We start from the raw sequence: 26,856 nt of genomic DNA on the forward strand, positions 1-26,856 counted from the left end.
AAACAGCAAAACATAAATATTTAATGTGCCAGAGGAAAAGCTTCTGTGACCATAAATTCCAGTCCTTTCAAAGCCTTGCAGAGTTGTACTTCACTATCTCACAAGACATTAGCATTTCTTCTTAATTTGTTTCCCATTTCTCACTCTTAAGTGGTTGAACTAAACCAGTAACTTCAGTAAATGAAAGTATTTGGATTGTGTTAGTTCTGAGAGTGACAGCACTTTCATGCACACCGTATTTAACAGTACTCTTGCTCATACTGTGAAATACTTAGCATTTTCAGATTTTTGAGACCTATAGTTACAAATGTTCATATATATTTATTCATATATAAATCAAACACTAAAGTACATTGCTTTCTGATAACTAGAAAATTGTGTAGAAGTCTCTACCACCCCAGATAAAGGAAAATAAGCTTCTGTACCCCATTGTCTGCTTTTACATCAATTGAATAAGTATTAAAATGTTAGTGTTACCGAAATCTCAGAATGAAGAACTTATCGACACCAATGTGATGCAGATAAGCAGACACTTCTTTATTGACGGCCGGGTGCGTGAGCGAGTCCTCTCACGATCAACGCACACCAAGTCTCAAAATTAGACACCATATATAGAACTTATTCATACATATTCATTAAATATTCATGCATAATCATAATATTTCCCGTAAATCATTAACATACACTCTTCCTATATCCGATTCTGCGCAGTAGAGCTTAGAAAGGTCTAGAAATGGGTCTGGGGTACGATTTGGGTAGGTGGTATATGAGTCGGTGGTCGCGATCTCCCTCTGCCGGAATTACCTTTTACTAAAGTTCACGATTTCTTGGCAGGTAACTACAAGCTGTTCCAGTCGACTCCTCCCGGTTTCCATTAATCTCATATTTTGACATTTCAATACACCTTCTACATACAGAAGACTAGTCAAATACAAAGAAACCTTTCAAACCCTAAAGTTATTACCTAAGTTTTAACAATGGTTCTAGCCCATTCTTCTAGCCTTGGTACAGGATGTACAGAAGATCTCATAGCAGCTTTTACTGTGCAACTATAAGTTTCATTAAAATATTTCTTATCCTTCTATATTTCTATTCTATAAAATAATTTTATAAAATCAAATAATCAATCAAATAAAGTCAATCAATCTTAACTTATTAGCAAATCTGTAACATTAGTGTTCCATATTTATTGCATTTCTTGGTGACCTTGGACTGCTTTATTCTTTTAATATAGATTTTACCTTAAATTATTTTTATTCATCTGACTTGTTTATTTTTAAAGACTACTACAACTTTCCAGGCTTTGGTAAATTACAGTTCATGTTAAAAGCTATCTGGTTCAAATTTTCCAGCTTTTTTTAAATGTCCATTTAAATGCCTATAAGTATTGTTTGTTTTTCCACTTTTCTTTCCAGTAATTCTTTCAAACTCTTGTTCCTGTGTTTGAAATACAAGTAATCAGAGAGAGAATGGCCAAGTCTGGCCTTTTCAAAGGATCTGAAGCTGAGATGTTCTTTGTTGTTTGCAAGGTCTCTCTCTCCTTGGCTCTCCTGTTTGTCTGAATTTCCTATTCTCTTCTCCAGTCCTCCCTCACTTAGCATTTCTTCTTTCTCATTGCAGTCCTTCATCATGCACTTAGGTTTGCCAGACAGATTTTGAGCCACATACAGCCTGTTGTTGTCATGATGGTATATGCCAGGGCTGTAACGCTCTGTCTCATAGCAGTTGTCTTCCTCTTCTTCCTGGCATGAGCTCCCCTTGGCACTCTCACCATCTGAATGAAATGAGATTCCCTTCCCTTGGTTTTTCTGGGAAAGATCAAAGGGTTCTTCCTGTTCTAAGCTTCTCAAGACATTTGTCTGGGACAGAGAATTTCTTCTTCTTCCAAAACCTTGTAGTGGTTTGAGGGGAGAGAAAAGGAACAATTTATATATAGCAAATTTTACTATATAATACATGGTTAAAAAACTTGAGATAGCCTTCTATTTAATATTTTACCTTTGTCTTTCACCCAGCTATCTCCAACTAGTTTACTGTTTACATCTCATGGCATGTCCTTTGAGATGTTGTTAAAAGAAGTACTATCATATCCACTTCACAGCCAGGTCAGGACACACAAACCATTGTGCTGTATATGCCAGACACTTTATGAGAGAACTAGGAATAAAAGTGAAGTGTCCTGGCCTCTTGTAAACCATTTTTTCCAGTGAACCTACCTATTTCCTCCTCCTATGTTGTTTTTTTTTTTAAATGAACACTTTGACCTAAATCATCACATGCCATAACCGAAGTCCCAGGTTTTGTATATTCTTTTCCAGAGAAGTGGAAGAGATTAAAAGCATGTTAACATATTTGTTCTATAGACCCTCTGGTTCAAAGTTACTACTTTAAAAAATGAAAACTCAATTATGTCTCATCAGTCTACGACCTCAGCACTCCTTGATTTTCCCTCTCTCATCTAGTGCTGCTGAAAAGCTGTATGCACTAGATAGTGTTTCAGCTTGAATAGATCATTATAATAAAATGATGATTTTGAGTTATGCAGTATAAATCTCAGTGTGGTCCTGAATATATTTTGTCTTAATATTTGTCAGAGTGTCTCCTTTCTGTTCCTCTTACTGGAAACTCAGACATTACCCAGTGGGTAACACAGATGTACTCTGACCATCAGGATGCACAGAAGAAGATTCAGACACTGCAAGCATAGTCTATCTTAATTAAAAGAATGATGACAGTACCGGGGTGAGGATTTCACCCAATAGCAAAAATCTATGAAAGCCACTATTTTATTTGCTTAGTTTTGGTTGGGGTTTTTTTTCCTCAGTAATTGAATCCAGTTTATGCAGCCTCTCTAGATACAGCTGCTACTTTGCAACAGGTTGTATTTGTTAAAATGGTTTATGAGCAGGTGGCAGCCCTCACAAATTGTCTTCTGTCTGATAAGCCTCAAGGGCTGAAGAATCTCTGTACACTGAAAAGCACTTTGGCTGTCTTCAATTACAAGTAATTGCATAACTAGCATGGTGCTGCAGGAGATTTACAGGGGGGAGGGGGAGACATTTATATTATTATCAGTTAGAATCTTTGTAAATATGTGCTAGGCTGCCCTAAAGCCCAAATTTGAGGAACACCAAGAAATCTTACCCATGAAGGAGTTATTAATCCAGAAAGTCTTAACAAACAAAATATCTTGTATACTCAAACTCTCAAAACAATCCCCCCTAATTCCCCCACTTCTTTAGATAGTGTTGGCATGTATGCACACATGAGGCTAAAAATATTTCCTTTGTGCTCACAAGTACTGTCTCATTTTGGTTTTGTCTACTACTCTATCTTGGTTTGTACCTCTGTGCCATCAGATATCTAATCTAGTCTGAAAGGTCTCTGAGACAAGGGTCACTACAACCTCCCAGGCTTATGGAATTCAATCTCTTCCAATTGCATTGGATCTATGGTATGAGACTGTAGATCTGTGGTACAAAGCCCATTTGGGTTTACTGATACGCACCTTCAAACCTCTCAGAGAATAACTGAAAAATATTACCTTGAGATTGAAATCCTCTTTCCATGACGCTGTGTTTGACTTTCATGTGCCTGGTTAGGTTCCCCTTCAAGGTGAATTTGCTGGGACAGTAGAGGCACTTGAAAGGCTTACTGTCTGAGTGCAAGTGCATGTGTCCCATTAAATTGCATTCTGTTAAATTCCTTTCCACACAGCTGTCAAAACCAGTAAAAATGAAAATTATTTGTTTGTAGGGGTACTTCCAAGGTGAACATTTTAAAAAGAAATAGAACCTACCTTTCTCAACTTGAACCCTGGGCAGCTTATGGCTGCAATTTGTTTTTCAAAGATACAGGCTAAAAACCTACAGACAAGAATATGTGGTTAAGTTTGATCTATCTAGGGCCTTCTGCACTGCTGCCATTTTTTTTAAATTTGGTGACTAGGAGACACACACAGTCAAGGATTCCCCAAAATCAGGGTATGTTGTTGTAAGGAGGGGAGAGGCTTAAGTACGCAACCTGAAAGACTCTTAACTTGAATGAAATTCAAAGTATAATTTCTGCCCTAGTGAACCATTTCATTTCTAGTTTATAAAACTAGCCTTTAATCAAGAACAATGCCAGGTAGAGATGGAGATACAAGATAAAACCAATGAAAAATTTCTGTGAAACAGTCAAGCAGAATATTAATTCTCTTTAAGTGGAAATTAAATGGCTGCATATTTTGCTTAAAGCTAGAAAAAGAAATCCCTTTTTTTCTTTGTTTCTTGCTCCCCCATTTTTCTCTGATCCTCTTATCTTCTGTTTACCAGCTTCTGTGTTTCAGTGTCTCTGGCGAATAAGATGGAATTTAAACACTCATGGGGCTGCAAGAATGACTCAGCTTTCCCTGAAGCGTGTTCCTGACAGCTCAAGCCACAGATCCTTCAGATTTCCATTCTGTGAAACAATAAGTTGTTTTTTTTCATTATTTTATCTAGATGTGACTTTTGTAGTCTGCTTCCTTATAAATCAAACATATTCTCATGTCCAAAGAAGAGCAATTAAGCTGGTGAAGGGTCTGGAGCACAAGTCTGATGAGGAGTGTCTGAGGGAACTGGGGTTGTTTAGTCTGGAGAAAAGGAGACTCAGGGGAGACCTTATCGCTCTCTACAACTACGTGAAAGGAGGTTGTAGCAAGATGGGGGTTGATCTTTCCTCCCAAATAACAAGCGATAGGATGAGAGGAAACAGCCTCAATTTGCGCCAGGAGAGGTTTATATTGGGTATTAGGAAAAATTTCTTCACTGAAAGGGTTGTCGAGCATTGGAACAGGCTGCCCAGGGAGGTGGTAGAGTCACCATGCCTGGAGGTATTTAAAAGATATGTAGATGTGGTGCTTAGGGACATGGTTTACTGGTGGACTTGGTAGTGTTAGGTTTATGGTTGGACTCGATCTTAAACGTGTTTTCCAACATAAATGATTCTATGATTCAAGACACGAGAATTTAGTGTCACTGTTAGAAGCTTCTAGTCTTACTTGTCTTCCGTTTTTTCCCTATCATGGTTTATAATTTAATTCACATTCAAGTGGTTATTTCCATCCTCTGCAGACTTCTGTGTTTGCTTTCTACTTAAATTCTTTTTTTTAATACTTTTACCATCATGTTTATTTATTTATTTTTATGATCTTTATTACTATAGGATCCAGAATTACCATTACTGAGTAACTGAAACTTACATCAAGGCGTGTACTCATCTGAAAGAAAATTATTTAAAAGTGATTACTGAGATTCCACCAAATTTTTGGTCCAGTCTGACTTCTGATTTAATATATTTTGGTAGTACAAAAGGTCTGCTACAGTACTTTTTGATTCAAATTCACAAAGCCATCACCTGGAATATCTGGATGAAATGTAGGAAGTGGAATGATTCTTGGTGAAGTAGTACTGTATCCTTTGCTTTTTAAACCATCTCTTGAGGGAAAATGGAAGCAGTTCATTAATATAAAAAATTTGCAGTGGTATTGTTTTTAAATAAAAAGTAGATTTGAGTGGGTCATCCATCCACTTAGGAAAGAGGACTGTCTCTCTTTTGCATTCAAAGAAAACTAATCTGTCAGATGACTTATATTCAGTGAAATGAATGCACCAAAAAACATTCTAAAAGTGCTGTGAGGAAACAAAGAAGCATTGATGAGCACAGAAAATTCACAAGGAAGAACACCAGCTGATTATATCTTGACAGCTTGCTGGAATGATCTAAGATGTGTCAATATTTCCCTGGCTATAAGAATGCCAATAATAATATATCTCTAATAACTCTTAGCAGAAGGCTTCTGGTTATCTGCTTGGCTGACCTGTGTTCTTACCAGCTTTTGCTTTCTGATAGCTAGGTCTTTATTACTCTATCTAAACTGGTAATCAAGGAAAATCAGGTTGAACAGGTGAATGGCTAGAGTACTTCATGCAAATCTATATCTTTATAAGGTATTGAGTAGTAAAAAGGGTCTGGTAAGAGCTTTTTTTTTTTTTTTTGTCAAGGCAATTTTTATTTCTCTTTCTTCATAATGAAAAGAGAGGGGACTTCCTAAAGGATCCTTACAGCATAAAAATTTTGTGTCTTTGAATAAAGGGAATAGGTTTTCCATTTCCCAAAGTCATGCACAGTCTTAGGGATGTATAATATGTTCCTGTCCTGAAATTTTCTCTGGGGACACAAGGAAAAGGTACTAGAGTGGAGAGGTGTAGCAGGAAAATGGAAAAAAAATGCAGATATGAAAATTGTTTTTTCAGAACCATGGCTCTGTGTGGCATGGTATCTTGGTACGAAGTCCCTTTCAAAAGGCACAAGATGAGTTTCAGATGAATGTCCATGATTCAGAGGGCGAAGGGAGCAAGTTTCAGGCTCACATGCTGAAAGACGGCAACTCAGAGCTAGCTGGGATTCACAGCTAGTGCTTAAACAACAGCCTGAGTCTGCAGATCAAACTAGGAAAGTGTACAAGATTTTCTTCCTCTGTGACAGGACAGGGGTGTGAGTACTGATGAGCAGAGTGTGAAAGATGATCCAGAGCCAGTTGCATGGGAGAGCTCCAGAAGTCACCACAGAGCACATTAGCACTCAGGGAGATGCAAAGCTCATGCAAGAAAACTTGGGATAGCTGGAACAACATAGTTTACTTGTGGACTTTTTGTTAGGCTTTCTAATTTAGACAAAATAAAATTCAAGCCCTGAAGAGAAAGACCTCAGCTGCAAGTCTGCTGAACACACTTTGATGTACTGGCTGGTGAAATGGACTTCAGTACAGTTTGCTAGAAAAGCTGACTTAGTTCAACAATAGATTTTGTCTTCCTAAGCCACCACATGAAGTATCACCCTTCTAGATTTGTCAGTCTGTTTTGTTTCTTCCCAAAGTACTTATCTCTCACATTTTCTTTGGTTTTGACTCTTGATCTAAACCAGGGGTCCTCAAACTATGGCCCGCGGGCCAGATACGGCCCCCCCAGGGTCCTCAATCCGGCCCCTGGTATTTACAGAACACACACACACCCCCCGCCGGGGGTTGGGGGGGAAACCAAGCAGCCGCAGATGAATGCCTGCCACTTCATCCACGCGCCGGACCCCTGTTTAAAAAGTTTGAGGACCCCTGAATTCTAAACCCATGATTTTAGATGGGAAAAAGTGGAGTTCAAAACATCTGCTGCAAAGTGCATTTCGCTAGGCTGGAGAAAACTTCATTGCATTCTTTATTGCAGGTCTGAAACATTACTGACTTCAGCACTAATAGAAATTGTAAATTTCATAGGAGCTTCCTTTACAAATCAGAATTAGCACTATTGCACCAGTTGGTGCAACTCCTTCAGAACTCCTCAGTGTTTTTGTTTAAAACAGAAATAAACAAGGAAGCATGGGCTCAGGCCTTTAAAAACTACAGAGAAGCTCACTCTTCAGAGAAAAATCACACAGAGATCCAGGCTGCAGTTGGATGAGGAAACAGAAAGGACAACTGCTATACCCCCACTTCAGATAGTCTGTGCTTAGCTGTGATTAGACACATAGGAAAGAATCACAGGGTTTTTTTGCTATGAGAAAAAGGTAAATAAAAACATTGCATGTAGTGAAGTAGAAAGGCTACTGCTGTGCTCTCTTTCCCCTGCATTCTTCTTTTTTCTTTCTTCATAAGAAGGGTGCTCCTTTCCTCAAAGAGAGGAGAAGGAGAAAGACTGTAAACTGTCCAAAAGGACCGTGAGAAAACAGGAAGCTCTGAAAAGTACAAGAGAAAGCAAGATGAAATCTATTTGCAGGCGGTTCCAGGGGGACGTGTGAGCCATTGTTAAGCAGGCTGTTCATACAGCTATATCCTTCCTTCTGCTGAGGAGGAGCTTGATGCCAAAAGGTTGCTATCTAGTCATTGCCTTAACCCTCTGAATACCAACCATATATACTTGATCAAGTCTGTCAAGGGCTCTGACAAAGAGGCAAGGGATGTTCCTAATGCTAAAGAGCAATTCCCAATTCTCCCTTTGCTTATAATTAGGATCCCCACTCTGTTCAGGAGCACTGATGTTGATTCATACCCCTTCAGCCATAGGAGAATGGTTCACTGTGCTTGTTTCTTTCCTCCTAGGAACATTGGGTGGGGACAGAGAAGTAAAAAAAACCCCAAAAACAAAAAAACAGGTGTTCCTGTAGAGCTTTTGTTACTCGCTGGAAAACACACTGTTACTCCAGTTCCTGACTGGATTTGCTTTTATTTTTTCAAAGTGAAATGTTTCAAAGTTATCAAAGCAAAATGAGGAAGTAAAAAAAGATTCATTTGGACATTTTCCTATTAAAATTATCCCTGAAAGATGTATTTTCCTATGACATTTTGAAGTTCTGCATTTTTCAAGAGAAAATAATTCCATTTAAAATTTTTCATCCAGCTTTGCTTCTCGATGAAAGACTCCTTTTATGAAAATATTTAATTTCATAAAGATGTTGGATGAAAGAGTTCTAGAAATTGCTTCCAGATCAATCTTCATTTACTCAGGCATAAACTGGGTGATATGCTCCACTCCATATTTATAGCCCTCTTAGAGCAGATCAAAGTAGGATTAAAACCTACAGCCTTTGACTTCACAAGGTATGACTATAATAGTGAGCCAGATAGGCAGCAAAAGGAACAGATGTAGTGTCCAATACTGAATAAGAATATAAACATTCATAAGGAAGAAATTAGAGATGAACACAGTCAGGAAAGCCAAAGCCTCAAAAGTTTATGGGGAGGAGGGGAGAAGAGGAAATGGAAAGGGAATGTCAGCCTCCAATGTGCTGGAGGGAGGTAGCAAACTGGAATTCCCAGAGGATCCTAAAAAGGCTAAATGGTCTGAGAGTCCATTTCATTAGGATACTGATTTCCTGCCCTGAATTTCAGTCTGGTAATTGCATTTGGCCCATTCAAATCTCTTCTGCAGTTCAATTTTGCTGTAGCTTTCTTTGAGTCCTTCCCTGATCTGTTGCATAGCATCACTGTGTGAAGTCATGGCTGCTGCTTTTCCATGGTCCTCTACAGGGTGCACAAGTTGATCTATGTGTTTAGCCAGTGTTTCAAGCTATTAAGCACTTAGACTTCTGTTTGGATAGCTGTACTAAGCAAATGTCAGGTATGTTTATTGTCCTCAAACTGCAGTGGCATTTAAATGCTTGCTAAGTGGAAAAAATATTTGAGGATGAAAGTTACTGATATTGAAGGGGAAGGGAGTAAATCACTGGTATTGATAACTCCATTATTTTGTGCTACCTAAGCAGAACTGAGGTCAAGAAAGGAAACTAGACTGTTTTGTGTTAAATACAACTGTAGAATATGTTAGCAAGTCTTGTTTTTCTTATTCTACCATATCACCAGGTGATAACATCACAGAAATATCCAGTGGGTTTATGCCTCTGCCATGAGATACACTTACCTTGCATTTAAAGGGTTTAACATCAGAGTGAACAATCATGTGGGCCTTAAGAGTCTGCTTTTGCACAAAGCTCTTGAAGCACAAATGACATTGATAGGCTCTGATATTGGTGTGGATCAGGACATGTCGCTTCATGTTGGCCAGCAGAGTAAATTCCCGGCCACAAATTCCACATTTGTGCTCTTTCACACCCTGTAAGAAAAGAAAAAAAAATCAGAAAAAAAATAATCTTCAGTACAGTAATATATGAATTATTCATTCTTCAATAGCAAAGCAGGCAATAAATTATTTTGCTTTTAACATCATTTGCTAAAGTTATAGATACTTATGTATTTTTTCTTGGGAAATTCTTACAAGAATCTGAAAAGCAGAGAGGGAAAACAAAACGTAAGCTTAATAAAATAATGAGTTTTGTTTCCATCAATAAATTTACAAATCAGTGAGATATAGTAGTAGAGCTTCTCTTTCCTACTTTGCTGCTTCTGTAAAATATTGGTCAAATGTGTACACTTATTGACCAAGAATAACAGCTAACCAGTTAAGAGACTAAAGTAGTGCCTGCCTATGGTAATTGAGTGTCATTGGCTTCTAAAAAAAAGACCTGCCCCTGTTTTGAAGAAAGCTATAGAAAATAATCTGAAATAACCAAGAAGTATTCAAGCAATGCCACCAAATAAGGATGCATGTTACATTCAAGGAAGAGTAAAAACTACTCTTAGTGGGGCTTAAACTAATTCTAATGGAGTGACCCCATTTTATCTGGTGTTTACAGAGTATTTCTAGCACCCTGTATGCCATCTGGTCATTTTACTAATACATAATTCAATATTCTTGGTCACACTCATGTGGTCTAACTTCCAGGTCCTCAAAAAGTCATTTAGATGCTATGAAAATAAATTAATTTACCACTAAACACTTTAAGAGTTTGAGTACTTTGCTGAAGGTAATGAGGGTTTACTAGTGAAGTGTCAAGAGCAATTACTCCTCCCGCAGGCCCCCATTACAAAGATAATTTGAAACTATCTCTACTTTTGTACCAGTAAGTGGTTTTCAGAGTTAATTGTAAAACTAAAACCTTGAACACCAACAACAACTCTGTCTCCTTATCTGATGTGAGGCTACATTTGGGCAGCTAAGTACTGTTAATTATGTTCACAGCTGCAGCTTGTGGACAAAGAAGCAGAAACTCTCTAAAAGCTCAAGGGCATTTCATTTCCTATGACAAAAGACTATCAAGTTTTGAATTAGTAGAATTTTGCATGACAAATCCAAAAACCAGGGAATCCCACAAAAAGCAGAAATTATAAGTGTAGTAGGGAAGAACAAGCAAATGTGGAAGTAGAGGGGTTTTTTTAAAAGAAAATGTGTCTATTAGAGTAAAATGCTGTAGCTTTCTGTTTTTCAGATAAAAGCCAAAAATCAAGTATTAAAGGAAAAAATATACAAGACTGGAAGCAAATTCTTATAAAATGTGTGTTTTTTTCACTTGTCTTAGTAATATTGTTCTAAAGGTAGATAAGTTAATTTCACACATTGTTGAATGGAACACATATTTTTCCTATTTTGTAAAGTGATCCTTTTAGATGTGTTACAAAGCCTGCTCCTAGTCTAAACTGACACTGTCATTACTGATAGCAGTGGCAAGGCCACATGATAGGAATTGGCTGGGATTATGGTCCTGCTTGTCCACTTTTATTAACTGGCATTCTGGATTACTTATGCACAAAGGGGAATTTTTCTTAGGTTATTTTTTTTCCCCTAAATGTCTCATTATAATGATTCTTCAAATTCTGATGAGTAATAATATACTTTCTTTTGCTGCATACATACAACCTATTGGATATCCACCTACTTCCCAGTTAAGGGAAGCAAAGCAATAGATCTGTTTTTCAGTAGAAAATTTCTGTTAAAATTTCAGGGGGTTTAGACAGCTCTACAAAATTATACTTATTTTACAGAAGGTCATTCTGAGGATAAAACCCAGAAACAGAGAGATGTGATTACAATTTTGGGAAGTAATACAGGTGTCTTACTTTAACTCCTGTTTATAACAAAACATTTTTGCATGTACTTTCTTAAGACTGACAGAGACATCTAGCTTCTAGTATTGCTAGCGTTGCTGGGGCTTTTGCTGTACATAAAATTCTCCCTCTGGCAAAGGGCCAGCATGAGGCTTTATAGACTGATTACCTTCTTTCCAAGGAGGTGCGTGTATTTTCAGCAGTCTGTAATCCTTGTGCTGCCTTCCGATGCAAGGCAACAGTGCAACTCGTGATAGCTTACCTTGTGAGTTAGGGAGTGTTGTCTGAGATGGTGAGGCTGCACAAACTCCATGCCGCATTCAGTGCAGATGTATGGACGGATGTCTTTGTGCTTCATCATGTGTTTTTGCAGTTGACTTGGGTACTGGAAGGTCTTATCACATTCAGTGCAATTGTACTGTACAGGGCCACAGTGGGTTGTTAAGTGTCTTTTCAACTGAGACAAGGTTGAGAAGTCCAGACCACACCCCACACAAATGTTCTCTTGGCTGCTCTCATGCTTAGACTCATGTGCTTTCAGCTCACTGGGATAGGCAAAACCTCTGCCACAGATCCTGCAGTTGAAAGGCTTGATGTCACTGTGTTGCATCATGTGTCTCTTAAGGTGACTGGTTTGAGTGAAAGCCTTGTGGCACACCTGGCACTTATGTGGCCTAGTGCCCTGGTGTGTCAACATATGTGTGTGCAAGTGGCTCAACTGCTTGAAAAAATTGCCACATCGGGTGCAAGCATGTGGCTTAATGCCACTGTGCCCCAAGATATGGGTGACCAAATTGTACTTGGATGTATATGACTTCTCACACATTGGACATTGCCAGCGTTTCTGTTCACTCCCCACATCAACACAGTAGCTGTCATCTATCTGAAGGTTGACATCTACTCTTTCCACTTTCTGTTTATTTTCACCTCTGACTTCAGCCTTTCTGAAGGGTGGCTCTGAAGGCCTTTTCATTTGAAAGGGGTTCCTGAAATGAAATTTTGGAGGCACAGTAAAAGGAAACATTAAGCCAGGATGGACTTTAGGATAACAAGGGTAAGGAGCCTGCATGAATGCTGGGCTACTGGGCCATGCCATCTTAGATTTCATTGGTTCTTGCTTAATGGGCTTGGCTCCAAAGTGCTCCAGTGTTCTGTAGAACTGAAAACCAAAGTTGCAGAGGTTGATCATCTGGGAACTGTATTTGGGCTGTGCTGGCTGTTGAAACACCAAGGGGAGACTGGAAGAGTCTATATCATTGTGATCTTCAGGTCTGTCTGGTGGTGGTGAGGAACCCTCAAGAGCAATAGAAGGAGGCATTTTTGTTGGCATGCTCTTGCGTTTCCGAGATCCTGCTTCCAAGGACCCCTGGAAAGTTTCCATGTCTCCAAGAGGAGGAGGGCCATAGTGGAAATGTGAGAGGTGTGGTCTGAATTCTTCACCAAATGGAGTCAGTGTGGCTTTGTAACAAGGCTCAGAGGCTGCAGACAGCAGGAAAAGGGAGAGGCTCGTGTACTGTCCACATTAAAACTAATTTCTTCATTCCTCATCATATTTAATTTTTCTGTGTCACACAAATTCCTTAAAAGAAACAAAAAAAACCAAATCTCTTTTTTCTTCTTGTTCTCTTGGAGTTGACATTTTATTGTCTAGTTTATTGGTTTGGAGGTTGTTGGTTTTTAAATTAAATGCAACTAAGGATGTCTTAGGCCCATATAAGCAATTTCCTTTTAAAGCAGAATTAAATTGACTAGTGGAGAACAAATAAGCTTTGGTCTTCCTGTGGTAGAATTGGTGGTTTAAATCAAGTTTGACCCATACAACATCTTTGCAACATAAACATGCTGTACCATGACACGCTACTTGGCAGATGAATTTGTATGGCAGTGCTTCTTCTTAATTTAATTCAGACAGCCTGTTTGTGGGTAGAATCCTGTCCTTGGCTGTGTGTGCACAGGATCTAGAAATTGGTGGTGCATCTAAATGATATGGCAATACAAACAATAATATGCACATTTATTATGGCTGTGACATGCAAAGTCAAACAAGAAATTTTAAACTTCTTTGTATCATTAACATGTGCTGCTGTGAGAGAAAACAATGGCCAAGTTATCTAAGGACACTGTGTACCATCAGGTTTTGCACCATGTTTCCTGGCTTCTGTCACTTTGTATTGTAATAAGAAGGCAGAGATTAATTAATTTTCTATGGTTTAATCCCAGAGCTATTTACCTGGCAGATTTGGGAGAGGCCTTTGACCACTCTCTGAATTACTATCAGTTTTACAGACATAATCTAGGGTGGGTTTTTTTGTTTCTAAACAGGTGGACAAACCCCCACTTTAAAACTAAATATAGAATTAATGTCAACAACTTCTCAGGTCTCCAGTGTAATTGGCACCTAAGAATGCTCTGATCCTTTCTATGGTACAGTGTGACAAGGCAGATTAATAATTGTCCTCTGGCAAAATTTTGTATTCCACTGATTGTACAGGGAGCTTCTAAATTTGGGATTAATCTAAAATATTGATTATGAATTTTGGCTCTTCTTAAATAAGGCTTCTACCTTTTCCCTTGGTTCTCTAGGGATGCACTTATCTGAAAGTGTGTGTGTGTCTGTGTACATGCATCTGTCCAACCAGGTGGAGGTTAAGTTGGAAAACTAGACATATTTTCCCTCTGTTACCTGTGACATGTTGATGCTCTTTATAAAACCATTCCCGGAAATATTGGGTGGAGAGCATGAAGGTGGTTAGAGTATTAAAGACACTCCTGTTTCATTTCAGGAAGCTCTGTGCTGGACAAATCTGCTTCTAAAGACAGAAAAAGCACATCTATCTGACCTAGTTAGGCTGTGGACAAGAGAAGGTATCTTAAAAACCTGCTTGCAAACAGATTACTTCCTTCTAATAAAGCAGATTGTGGCATTTGAGATACCGTGTGAAGCCAAAGGCTCAGTGACAAAACTGTAAGATGGAAACTTTAGACAAGGGGATCAATCAATACACAAAGAAGGAATAGTAATTGAAGTGAAAATTGCAAGACCTCTAAAATGATGACTCTAAAACCACCTGTGATAAGGAAAAAGCCTAAACCCCCCCCCAAATTTTTTTAAAACTGTGATAAGTATCTAATAATTGTGCCAGGATGTGACTTTCAGTCCCTAGCTCATTGATTAGCAGTATTGTGTGTATATATATACACACACTATATATATATACACACAAATATATGTGTGTGTGCGCGTGTATATATATATATAAATATATAAGCATATGTGTGTGTGTGTTCCATCAGAGAGGATTATTAGGGAGTATGCATTTTGTTATGTTTCCTTGTCACTAACTCCCTGGGCAAAATGAGGAACAGTTAGATCTTGAAGACTCTTTGGGTACAAAAGGGAGAAAGGGAATCTTTTGAATACCAAAAAAGACTCCACTTCTTTAGAAAAGGGAAAAAAAGTTTTTCAAAATTCATCTTGAGCAATGTTAAACTCACATAATTTGAACATAAAATATGCCAGTAGACCAAAATCTCCCCTTCAAAGTATGGACCTGTCCTTCAAATGTCTTTTATCTTGTGTATCTGATTCTTTCCTGGCAAAATGAGTATAAAATGCTTCAGAAAGCCCATTGTATTTGAGAACCCAGCTATGTTATTTACTGGCTTTGTTAGATTATTGAAATGCTGACAAAAATACATAGAAGTGACAGTGAGTTCTGTCTAATTACTCTCTTGTCTCTTGGCTGCCGGTTCCTCCCTTTTTCCAAAGCCTGGTTTATGCAAAATTTCAGTCTATCATCTCAGACATGGAGCTATGGCAGAGGCTGTAGAACTGCTTGAAATTACTATAAATAAATAATTTCCTTGCACCACTAACCTTTGGTTGCTTTCACTGAGCATATGGTTTTATTCCACTGTCCATGGTAACACACATCATGGGACCAAGCCTACAAGGGAAAGTGTTTAAACAGTCAGCGACTGGCTCAGTCAAAGAGGTGCTGTATAATCTGACAAAAGCGTACCTAAAAGGGAGGAGAAAGTACAGATATACAGTCTAAATATGGATCACCTTGCTGTTTGGGGTTTTTTTCCCTTCAAATTTCCAAGCCCCATGATGTAGAAATTAATCAAAGAAAGGTTAAATCTAGCCTCTCTTCTCATCTCCTTTCATGTTGGTAGCAAACCCTTGCTAATTTGAATGGAGGAAAGATCTTCACATTAATCAGAACTTAATTCCATAAAAATGTGAGCCCTGAGAAAACCATAGAAGAGACTGCAGATTTGACCACTGTGTGAAAAATAGTTAAGGAGCAGTCCCTTCTTTAAATAACTTTAAAGCTTTTAATAGCACAGTTCCCCATTAATTCTGTTCTATCTGACTCTGGAGTAGCTGATCTCATTTTAGTACTCAACAATAAATAAGGGGAGATGAAGTGAAAGATTTTTGTATTAAATATCTCCTAGGGACCATTTGTCTTTCCTATATAAGCACTTTAAAACTTCTTTCTTTCTCCAGCACCTAGTTATTTAAGATGGAATGCTATCTAGTGCAGCGGTGTGATTCTAAACATTTAGTTTAAACCTGGATAGACATTAAGAATTATAGCTTTTATCAGCAGTATTTCAGCTTTTCAGTTTTAAAAACTTGGTCTGGAAACCTCAGAGACAGATGTTTCCATGCTATGTTGGCACTTAAACACAAAAAAACCCCTAAACCTACCACTCCAGAGATTATAAAAAATTAATTTCTTTAGAACAGACAATTATCCTCACAGTTTCTTTATGTAAATAAGTATATTTGGAAATACATTATTTTGAAAAATAGAATCACAAATAATGTCTTTCCCTGCCCTTTTAAAAAAAGAAAAGAAAGGCTACAGTGAGTTCAGATAGTTGTTGAGGTATTTCCAGAATAGAATATCTATGCAGCAGCTAATAATGTTGTTAACTTCCATGAAACGGGAAGAGAGTTTAACACAGAATATGAATCACCATTTACTTTCTCATTTCCACTCATTGCATTTCTACAGACAAAGGATTTTTCAAAAAGTATGTAAATCATGCTATTCACTCTACAAGCATACACCTTGTTGTAGTCTCCAGTTAATATTCTGTACTGATGTCAACAGCAAAATTTATTTAGACTTCAATAGAACCAAGGTTCTGCTTCCAGTATGAAAGTGCCTTCCATCTATAGAATAAATATAACCTCAGCAATAAAAATGGGAGGTTATGAAGTTGCTCCAGCTTAAACACTGAGTAATACTGTTCTGATTTTGCTCTTGGGCAACACAGTAGTAAAAACTGAAATGAGACCAAGATGAGTGAAAGTGATATGTACCCTCTGACAAACAGGCTACTTTATTATGAGGTTTGCACTTGTGTTTTCTATTTCAAAAGGAGATGAAACAGAGGAAGGTGTAGGAAGGCTAAAGGTGGCTGGAATAGGCTGAACAGCTGCTCTTAGCTGGAAGAGAAATTCTGTGTTTAAATGAACATATATGACTGTAGAAACTGTACTCTAAGAGTACATTTCTGCTCTCCTCTTCAGGCCTGAAATATTGGCATCTATAAGGAAAGAATGAAATCTAACAGCTATTTCTGCATAGGATGTGGTGAGGAACAGTGACAAATGACACACTATTACATTTCTTGAGCTAAAGTTGAACAGTTGGAAAGCTCCAGCCTTATTGAACAACCAGCTGGCTTTTTCAGTCACTTTTGTACACTCTTATTATAGAGATGGTTATGCTTGTCTTAATAGGTTTAATGGGATCTCCTTCATTCAGTTCACCCTTCAGTATAATTTTTTGTTTTAAATATATGCAGTCATACAGCTGTTGAACTAAAAAACAAACCCTGCTAGTTTCCTTCAGTGGCAACATGAGCTCTCCATAAGCCCCTTTTTTCTTTCTCTTCCACTTGTTTTCATGTCTTCTTTCATGCTGTCTCCTGTGTGTGAGTGAAGTCCCACAATAATGTTGCCATTCCCCATTTCCTTTTCTATTGGGAGTTTCATAATTTCAGAAAGTTGGAAAATAATCAAGTGGATTTTTTTTTCACCTCTAATTTTCAAGTTTATCTTGTCTGTTTTGCTGGTTTTATAGCCTGTCTTGAGTGAGAAGTTGGGCTAGATGATGATAATGTTCCATATTTGTAAAATCCATGCATCTGCTTGTCATTTGTACAGTCCGATTTTTGTTTGTAGGTGCTACCTTGGTAAATTATGCAGAAGCTGTAAATATACTCAAAAGATTTAGAGTTATTTCAGTACTAGGCTCTCTAGATATTAGTTCAAACTGCCACTGTTATTTGATAATGGGTTCTTTGTACAGTTTTTATCAAATTAAGGCATTTTATTTTCTCTAGACTTGAGTGACTATAGTCATTAAAAGAGGGCAGGAGATAAAAGATCATGTTCAAATCCATACCAGAACTTCTCTAAAATCAGTGTCAACCCTACTCTCTTATTCTCTAGAGAAGTCCATGCAAGGTGTGTTTTCCATCCATGTTCTTCAGGCATCAATAGCCACGTTTCAAGCAGACAACTTTGAAAAATGGACTCCATTAACATATACTGAGTGTATGTTAATATACACAAGCTGAGCATATAAACTGAGTATATGTTGTATATAAACTAAGTATTTGTTAATATACCCAAATCAGCCCTGAAGTCTTTGTGCTACATTCTTTGAAGCGAACCTAAAAGATGATTTACATTTTAAATGAAGAGAACACTTTTTCTGCCACAGTGTGGAGCTGGAAGAAGGCAGAAATTTTGACTAGCTTGCAAAAATAAACATGGATTTAGGGAAAGTATCCAAAATCAATGAGTGCAGATACTGATTAGGGAGACACAAATGTTGAGGAGGCTTTAATAAAACAGGCCCAAGATGGGAATAATAGACTGTGGAGTTCATCAGCTTAATTGCCTTCTGAGATAAGACTTCTTGTCCCATACCTTTTATGAGACAGATGTCTGCTGAAATAGAGAACACTATCATGATAAAGGTAATTCTCTTCCCCTTTTGGATTACCATAGTTAATAGAATTGGAAACAAGTAAACAATTTTTCATGAAAATTATCTGGAATGACTGTAAATGAGAAGTGCACCAGATTGAGTTTTTTCTTCCTACATTAGTATGATAGCACAGAGGAGCTTGGGGTCTTTTCAGTTCTCCCTGGGAAATTGCCTTCATCTGCTGATATCAGGCTCCAGGATAAAACTTCTTTCCAACAAAAAATGCTTTTTTCTCAGCACATGCTTGGTAAAGTAAAACTGATAACCTTGGTAACTCTTCCTAGGGCATAATAAAGAGCTCACTAAGGCTTATGGAAAGACTTCGAATGAACTCTGAAACTAATCCTTCACCACTTTCCTTGTAATTTGTTATGGGTTCTGTTGTCCAATGATATATGATCCCATCTATGCCATGACCAAAATTTGATAGTTTTGACAAAATTTGTTGTATAAATATGGAAAAAAGTACCTTATATCCTGAGACAATATGTTAACAGATGGTAACCTTTGCAGACAAACTTAATGGAAATCATACAATTACACACATAAGAGGCTTAATTGATTAAAAAATCTGAAATGTTTAAACATCTTAACATGACACAGTAGACAGATGCAACAAGCAATGAATTTTCAAAGCTATCTCATTAAATAATCCTTATTTTTTCCCCCTTGCTTCATGTTTGAAGTTCTATCATTTTAGATATTCCATCTGCTTTAATGCAGCTGCATTCATACTGTCTAACAAGGGTCCTCAAACTTTTTAAACAGGGGGTGGCACGGAAGCAGTGGCAGGCAGTCATCTGCGGCTGCTTGGTTTCCCCTCCAACCCCCGGCGTGGGGGGGTGTCTGTAAATACCGGGGGCCGGATTGAGGACCCTGGGTGGCCATATCGGGCCTGCGGGCCGTAGTTTGAGGACCCCTGCTCTAGGAGATTATACCAATATGAAGAAATGGGTCTACTTTCAAAAAGCTGTGTAAGAGAAATACCTTCCCTGCATTGTCTTTGTTATTCTCAAATTTAAACATTTTAACTTACATCATTTTTATTTTATTTTAGCTGGGAAATACAGATGTTTAGGAAACATACCCACTTGCCTGCACTGTCCAGGAAGTGAATATAGGTCTGAGTTTAGGCTGAGGATGTTTCAGGCCTAGAAAAGTACCTTAACAATTTGCATTCACCCATACTGGACCCTGAGTCCCTTCTTCTGGAGCTTTGGCACTGCAGAGAAAGGGTTATCAGGAAGAATGAACTGAAAGGAGCCTGACCATAGCCAAGCCATAAGTGCAATCACACAGGAGGATGAAGAAAGCTGCAGAAATGACACCTGGAGGGAAGCCCAGACCTATCTCTAGAAAGGATGGAGTCTGCAGCCCCTAACTGCCCTGTCTGACTTCTCTCTGCTCCCTACCCCTTGGCACTTGCATCTTTAACTGCATAATGGCCTAGCTCCAGCCAAAGGAGAGCAGGGTTACCTTCACAGCCCAGGGCTCTAGTTAGGGTTTTCCCTTAAGAGGCTAGAGATAGGGGGTCCAAATCCCTCGGGTGGGCGGGGGGGACGGGGACGGAAATGAATCAGTCTCCCACTTCATGGCTGTTATATTTTACACTTAATTTGATGCCATTAGTGTATATTCTGTTTTGATATGGAGAAATAGTGTGAAATGGGGATAATGGACATGGATTGTGATTGTATGTGTCTGCTTAAGGAATGTGGGTATGGTGACTAGTCATGGGTGCGGTGACAACTACAGTTTTGAGGAGACGCCTGTCCCTCCTCCTCTAACAAAGGGGAGACAGGGAGACGCCTGCCCCTCTTTCTCTAACAAAGGGGCTATTTAAAAGAGAATGAGAAAAGATGAGAGACATTCAAATGCTATCTAGAGGGAGGGAGTGCTAAGTCTCCTTGCTGGAGAAGATTGGGTGGTCACAAGGACATGAATCACCTGAAGAAGATCGGATGGTCACAAGAACATGAATCACCTTCAAACCTGCAAGACCACCACATTCCAGGAAACGGACTGATAAGCTGATTAACATACGAAGCGGGGTTTAGGTAACGAATATGTATAGGCGTTAATTGAATATTCATTTGTTCATTGTATAAATGTGAGATGGTTCGTCACTTCGGGTATGCACGCTTGTGGAGGAGCGATCCCCCGTGCATCTGCGCGCAATAAACATACCTACTTTATAACTTTCGAGTTATAGAGTCTAATTCCGCACGTCACTTTGGCGAGCCAGGCAGGAGGATTTCTGCTCGGCTGAGGGACCAGCTGCGGAGCGGACGCTCCTAGGCGCGCCCCGGGAGATTTCCTCGGAGGAGCCTCCTCTTCTCAGCTGTTCACCCGGGAGCAGAAGAGAAACCCCTGGATCCACGGATAAAACGGTATGTTTAGTAACGGGGCGGCTGGTGAGACGCACGGAGACGTCCGGCGCTCAGCGTAGTCCCCAGGAGGAAAGGTACCTTGGGAGGGGGTTTGCTGACCAAGGGGTGGCCGCTAGCGATCTTGAGGGCAGATCGAGCAAACCCGAGGTGACTGCCATTCCTAAAAGCCCGGAAGCCTCGTGACGGAAAGCGGGGGGCGGGACGGAATAAGGCGGAATCTCACAGGAACAAGAGGGACCTCACAGCAAAAGTAAAAGGGAAACTTTTGCGTAGGAAAAAGAGGAAGCTAAAAACTTCCTTTAGGTTGTCTTAAGAATTGGGGAATTCCTGGAATGTAACAACTGAAATAGCGCTCTGTGTCTTGTTTGTTCTATGTGTTGTCTTGTTATATGTTCAAAACTCGGAGTTATGAAAAGTATGTTGAAAAATATTAACATTCTGGTAATTCGTGGCAAATAGCGGAAAACTTAACACTCTGCTTAAGACCAGGAAAAATGGGGTTTGTTTGTTGTTTGTTTTTCGGCAATTGTTCATTGAAATGCATACTTTGTGAACTGTTAGTGTTCCTAAAAGTTGTACATAAGTGCACGGTACCGTATAACATACTGCTTGTGTGACTGCGGGCTGCCCGGAGAGTGTGAATGGTGTGATTGAGATGCGCATTTTGGTTTTCCGTGTATAGCTTAATTATTTTGACTAAGTGTGAGTGCAAGAGTGCTTGAGACAGGCGTTTGAGTGCAAAACGAGTAAAAAGCTCTATCCGCGTTTCCAACCTTGGGTGGCTAAGGCGGCCGGAGAAAAACAAAGTAATTAAAATTGCAAAATGGGAAATGGAAGGAGTAAGCCCTGTGAAAAATCGCCCTTGGGTTGTATATTAAAACATTGGAGTGATATCATAGGACATGGTGGTACCGAAAATAGAAGGAAATTGGTTAAATATTGTAATCAGTGGTGGCCTTTGTATAAATTGGAGAGTGATGTGAAATGGCCTCAGGAGGGAGGAACGTTAGATTATAACACTCTCCTGCAATTAATGTTGTGTCTGAGAAGAGAAGGAAAATGGGACGAAGTATCGTATGCAGACATGTTCTTCGTCCTCCAGGACAAACCTGAGTGGCAAAAGGACTGTGGATTAGTACCCCCTCGGGATCCTATGGTACTAGCACTAGAAAGAGTGCGGGATTAACATCACCTGATCTTTGATTGTGGCTCTAGAAAAGGATAGGAAAAAACTGAGACCTAAACTAGAAAGATGTTCTTGTTTAAATTTTTGTGTTAAAAAGCTCAGGTTGCGGTTCCTTCTGTGGAGCAACCAGAATGAAACACGTTTGACTTGTTATGGGATGTGCAGATGAAATTGCATTGACAACGAAGTACAAGGAATAAGGTTGGTCAGGTGCCTCCTACCATAGTCAAGGGCAAGACTGGGTTGGCCTCTGTGTTTGCCACCAAGAAGAATCTTGAGCTCCGCTGCTGGCTGCAACCCAGTAGGCGTTGAGCGGTGGGAACATATGCCATGCCAGACCTTGATGTGAGGCATGGCCCACTCTGAGGCACTGATTTGGAAATTGGAAACTGCCTGGCCGACCATGAGGCCAGATGAGTAACAGAGGAGTGTTTTGCAGATAAAACCCTGGAACCACAGTGGACCGGACCTTTTCAAGTCTTACTCACCACCTACACTGCAATCAAGGTTGAGGGACAGAATTCTTGGATTCACCATACCCGGATTAAGAAAGCCCCTGCAACTTCGTGGAAAGTAACCCCAGATAAAAAAGAACTGAAACTCAAATTTACTCGGACAAATGGGAACAATGTGGGTGACAAGTAAGCGAACCTGAGCGGTTGTGGATCCACCATATGGGAAGGGCACCACAACAAACAATATAGAACAAAAGAGTCTGGGACTGAGCCAGTGGCCAGTCTTGCCCAACTTATTATCAGTAAGCCCCAACTCAAACAAAGATATTTTTGATCAAAACAGATTTTATATGTATATATGAGGAACGTTTAGATTCTTAAAATGATCAATAGTGGGTTTAAACCATTTGTGTTTTTTTGTACCCTCTCTCTTGCCTACAACCAAGAGCCTGATAATTGGCCTTGGAATCATGCCCAGAAAAAACACACTGGAATAATGGGAAAGGTGGACTCAAAGACAAAACTAGCTATGGTGGTTTTTTCTGAAAATGAGGTGTACCAAAGGAATCAATGGGATCGGGAGGATGTACACAAAGTCGACCGATTATGGGGAAAATTAGGAGTTAGGATAAAAGTAGGGTGTCAAACATAAAGAAAAGGATAACACCAAGATTTCGGGAGACACCCAGATTAATGTCAGAAAGGTAGATAAGGAATTTACCCTTCTAAATACAACCATGTGCTTTAATTCACGGGAATGTTGGCACAATTTTACCTTAACCGAGCCCATCTTTATAATATGCCTAGGAAAGGAATCCCCAAGAACAGCTCTGACTTATAAGATCAAAATAACAATCATGCTAACCACTGTTCCTACCACCACCACAGTTACAACAACCCCATTAACGCTTGATCTTAAATTAACTAAACCAGATCCAAAAATTTATACAATTGGACCATATGTAATCAGAAATACAGGTCAGCAACAAATGTTGTTTAACCCAGAATGGTCTCTTAAAAGAATAGAGTTAAAAATACAAGTCAATGTTTCTGATGTTAAGCCATCCTGTTCCCCCTTCTTACGAACCTCTTATGAGGGATGGACATCTTGGTTAAGAAAAAGGGGAAATATTTATTGAAACAGAATAGTGAGAGATGTAACTGGAATGTTGGGAACAGGACTCGGAGTATTAAATTCCATAGACTCAGAGGTGATAATGAATAAACTAGCCGCCACCACGGCCGATCTATCAAAACTACAACAACCACTAAAATCTTCATTATTGGCATTAGGGGCACATCAATGGTTGATATCGAAGGTACTCCCCAGGTGGGAACAAATAAACATGGAAGATCATCAACTCATCACTAAGGCATTAAGTGGTTTACAGGATGACGTCGCCCTGGCTCTAAGTTGTATTCAAGCCCAAATGTGGATGCAATCAATAGCTGCATCTATAATAAGAGAAGGAGAGGAAGGCATATTTCCTACAGAAATTCGAAAGATGGTTTGGGACAATGCTACGGAGGTAGAAAGAAAACTCCAGTCATGGTGGAATATGGTGAACTTTACCTATGACCCCAACACACACACCATCACAGCTTTTGTGTTAACCATACATAATGCAGTAATAATTACCATACACCCCATTGTAGCCCTTGGAATTAACCATAATGGGGTGCTCCTATACCCTTTTGGACATAGAACATGGGCCAGAAAGATAGGCGACAAGTGGCAAACAGTAGATTTAGAATCTTGTATTATGCGAGAACAGCAGGGCTTCCTCTGTGAAAGCAATACTATAATGGCTCAGGATACTTGTTTAGATACAGATCAGAAAATATGTCATTTTGAGGCCCGACCAAATGCAAACTTGAAAACGGTAATTATATATGCAGGGAAGGGATGTGCGTGTTTGAGAACTAAGTGTAACACAATAACCATAGATGGGGAGGTAAAGGAGACTGCACAGTATTCAAATTATTGTATTTGTAATTTTACTACTATCACAGGATGCAATTTTAGTTATTCAGCCCCAGTAGTGTCTCACCAATTCTTAAAATCCAATTTTACCCTATGACAGATAATAATTCCTACCCCCATAGGACTAAATATAAGCATTATAAAAGAACTATTAAAACATGCAGATTTACAACGTATACTGGAAGAAACCAAAGAAAAGGGACATGAAACTCTTCTTATGATCCATCATGATGTAGAGGGGATCAAGAAAGTTTTAAAAAAGGTAGAACAGGATGGAAACCATAATTGGTGGGATACTCTCTTTGGCTGGTCACCTTCTGCAACAGGAATTCTTAACACTCTGGTACACCCCATTGTGATCTTATTGATCAGTTTAGGAATTTCCTTAATACTAACCATTATGTTATATTTGTGGGTTTGGAGAATGTTTAAAAGGGTAACACTTATGTATGATGCTTTATATCATTCGGGAAGACTGCTTAAGTAAAAGAATTTACTTAATTTAATAGAAAAGGGGGGATTGATATGGAGAAATAGTGTGAAATGGGGATAATGGACATGGATTGTGATTGTATGTGTCTGCTTAAGGAATGTGGGTATGGTGACTAGTCATGGGTGCGGTGACAACTACAGTTTTGAGGAGACACCTGTCCCTCCTCCTCTAACAAAGGGGAGACGGGGAGACGCCTGCCCCTCTTTCTCTAACAAAGGGGCTATTTAAAAGAGAATGAGAAAAGATGAGAGACATTCAAATGCTATCTAGAGGGAGGGAGTGCTAAGTCTCCTTGCTGGAGAAGATTGGGTGGTCACAAGGACATGAATCACCTGAAGAAGATCAGATGGTCACAAGAACATGAATCACCTTCAAACCTGCAAGACCACCACATTCCAGGAAACGGACTGATAAGCTGATTAACATACGAAGCGGGGTTTAGGTAACGAATATGTATAGGCGTTAATTGAATATCCATTTGTTCATTGTATAAATGTGAGATGGTTCGTCACTTCGGGTATGCACGCTTGTGGAGGAGCGATCCCCCGTGCATCTGCGCGCAATAAACATACCTACTTTATAACTTTCAAGTTATAGAGTCTAATTCCGCACGTCAGTTTCATGTAAATATTCTTACAGGACTGGGTCCCCATTTGGGCATAGGTATACTGAATTTCCAGACCCTGCCCAGACTTCAGGGCTGACAAGATCAGATTGGCCAGGATGGTGACATCAGAGGCACATACAGTAGCAGAACTTCAAATGTGCAAAGCTTAACTGGTGCCAGCAGACCAGGTAGAAATGCAATTTGATCCTGCCCTCACTACTTTTCAGAATCAGTGATGGGTTGGCAAGCTCAGTTAATTACTCAATTAAACAATGGCAGTAATTCATCCTAAGTAACTGTCCTAATTCTCTCCCTGGCATCATCCACATTGTACTGAAATCATTATAGAAAATCTGGGGTGTCGCTGAGAACAAGATTTAGGATTTGGCTGTTATGAGGTGATACCAATAAGACAAATGTCTTCCTTTTCTTAATTGGATAAAGAGCTCTCATGTCAGAGGCTGGAACCATGGATCTGACCCTGCCTTTATAAATTATGTGGAGTCACTTTAATTACTGTTGATAGAAGTTCTATCATTCCATCCCTGTTTCCAGTCTACTTCCATATCTATCACTGCAAATTAAAATAGTGCATTTTTGGCAATCTGATGTATTAAATAAATTTTCCTCTGGAATATTAGAAAATTACACTAATGCAGTTTTAGGATTATTTATTTCTCACTATTCAGATATTATAAGAGACAGGGTGAACTGAAGAACAAATAAATAATATAAATATAAGAAGGGACCTTGTGGTAAAATAGTAATATTGAAGTCCTTGAAAGAACACTTTGGACAGAATCCTTCTTCCTACAAAGGACAATCCATTAAACAGTAGAGTGAAGTGGAGAGAGAGGGGTTTTGAGTTGTGCAGTAGTATTATTTTAAAACAAATAACAGAGCTATGCAGAACACCCAGAATTAGAATGATCAAAAAAAGCATGCCCTTCCATGACCCTCATGCTGTCCTGCTTGGGGTGTTGTTTTGAAAGTAAATCTTTCACTGGCATTAATGACCTTTAAAAAAGAAAAAAAAATAGCTTTCCTTCCTACTGTAGTCCCAATGTAATTATCACCTCTATGGAGGCCAGAGAGATGGTCTGGTCTCCTCCCACCTCTTTGTTATCTTAAAGGGTAGCTGAGGGGCACCTTCAGCCTTGGTTCTCCAAGCCAGCCCACTGACACCATTAGCAGTTAATGTATGGGAAAGCAATTACACCTTCTGAGCATTGTACAAGTAAAGCAACAGTTAAGTACCAGGTAAAAT

General features: G+C 39.1%; 1 protein-coding gene across 1 annotated transcript; it reads right to left on the reverse strand.

Moving 5' to 3' along the window:
* Positions 1 to 1,317: 1,317 nt before the first annotated feature.
* Positions 1,318 to 13,006, reverse strand: LOC119140619 (zinc finger protein 366-like). Its single transcript, XM_037372106.1, is given in 6 exon segments — positions 1,318 to 1,891; positions 3,545 to 3,690; positions 3,692 to 3,717; positions 9,432 to 9,623; positions 11,715 to 12,904; positions 12,907 to 13,006. Coding segments are annotated over 6 exon segments (2,172 nt in total). The 5' UTR covers positions 13,004 to 13,006; the 3' UTR covers positions 1,318 to 1,370.
* Between the last annotated feature and the right edge of the window lie 13,850 nt (positions 13,007 to 26,856).

Source organism: Falco rusticolus, chromosome W, assembly GCF_015220075.1.
Source record: "Falco rusticolus isolate bFalRus1 chromosome W, bFalRus1.pri, whole genome shotgun sequence".
NCBI classification, from domain to species: Eukaryota; Metazoa; Chordata; class Aves; order Falconiformes; family Falconidae; genus Falco; species Falco rusticolus.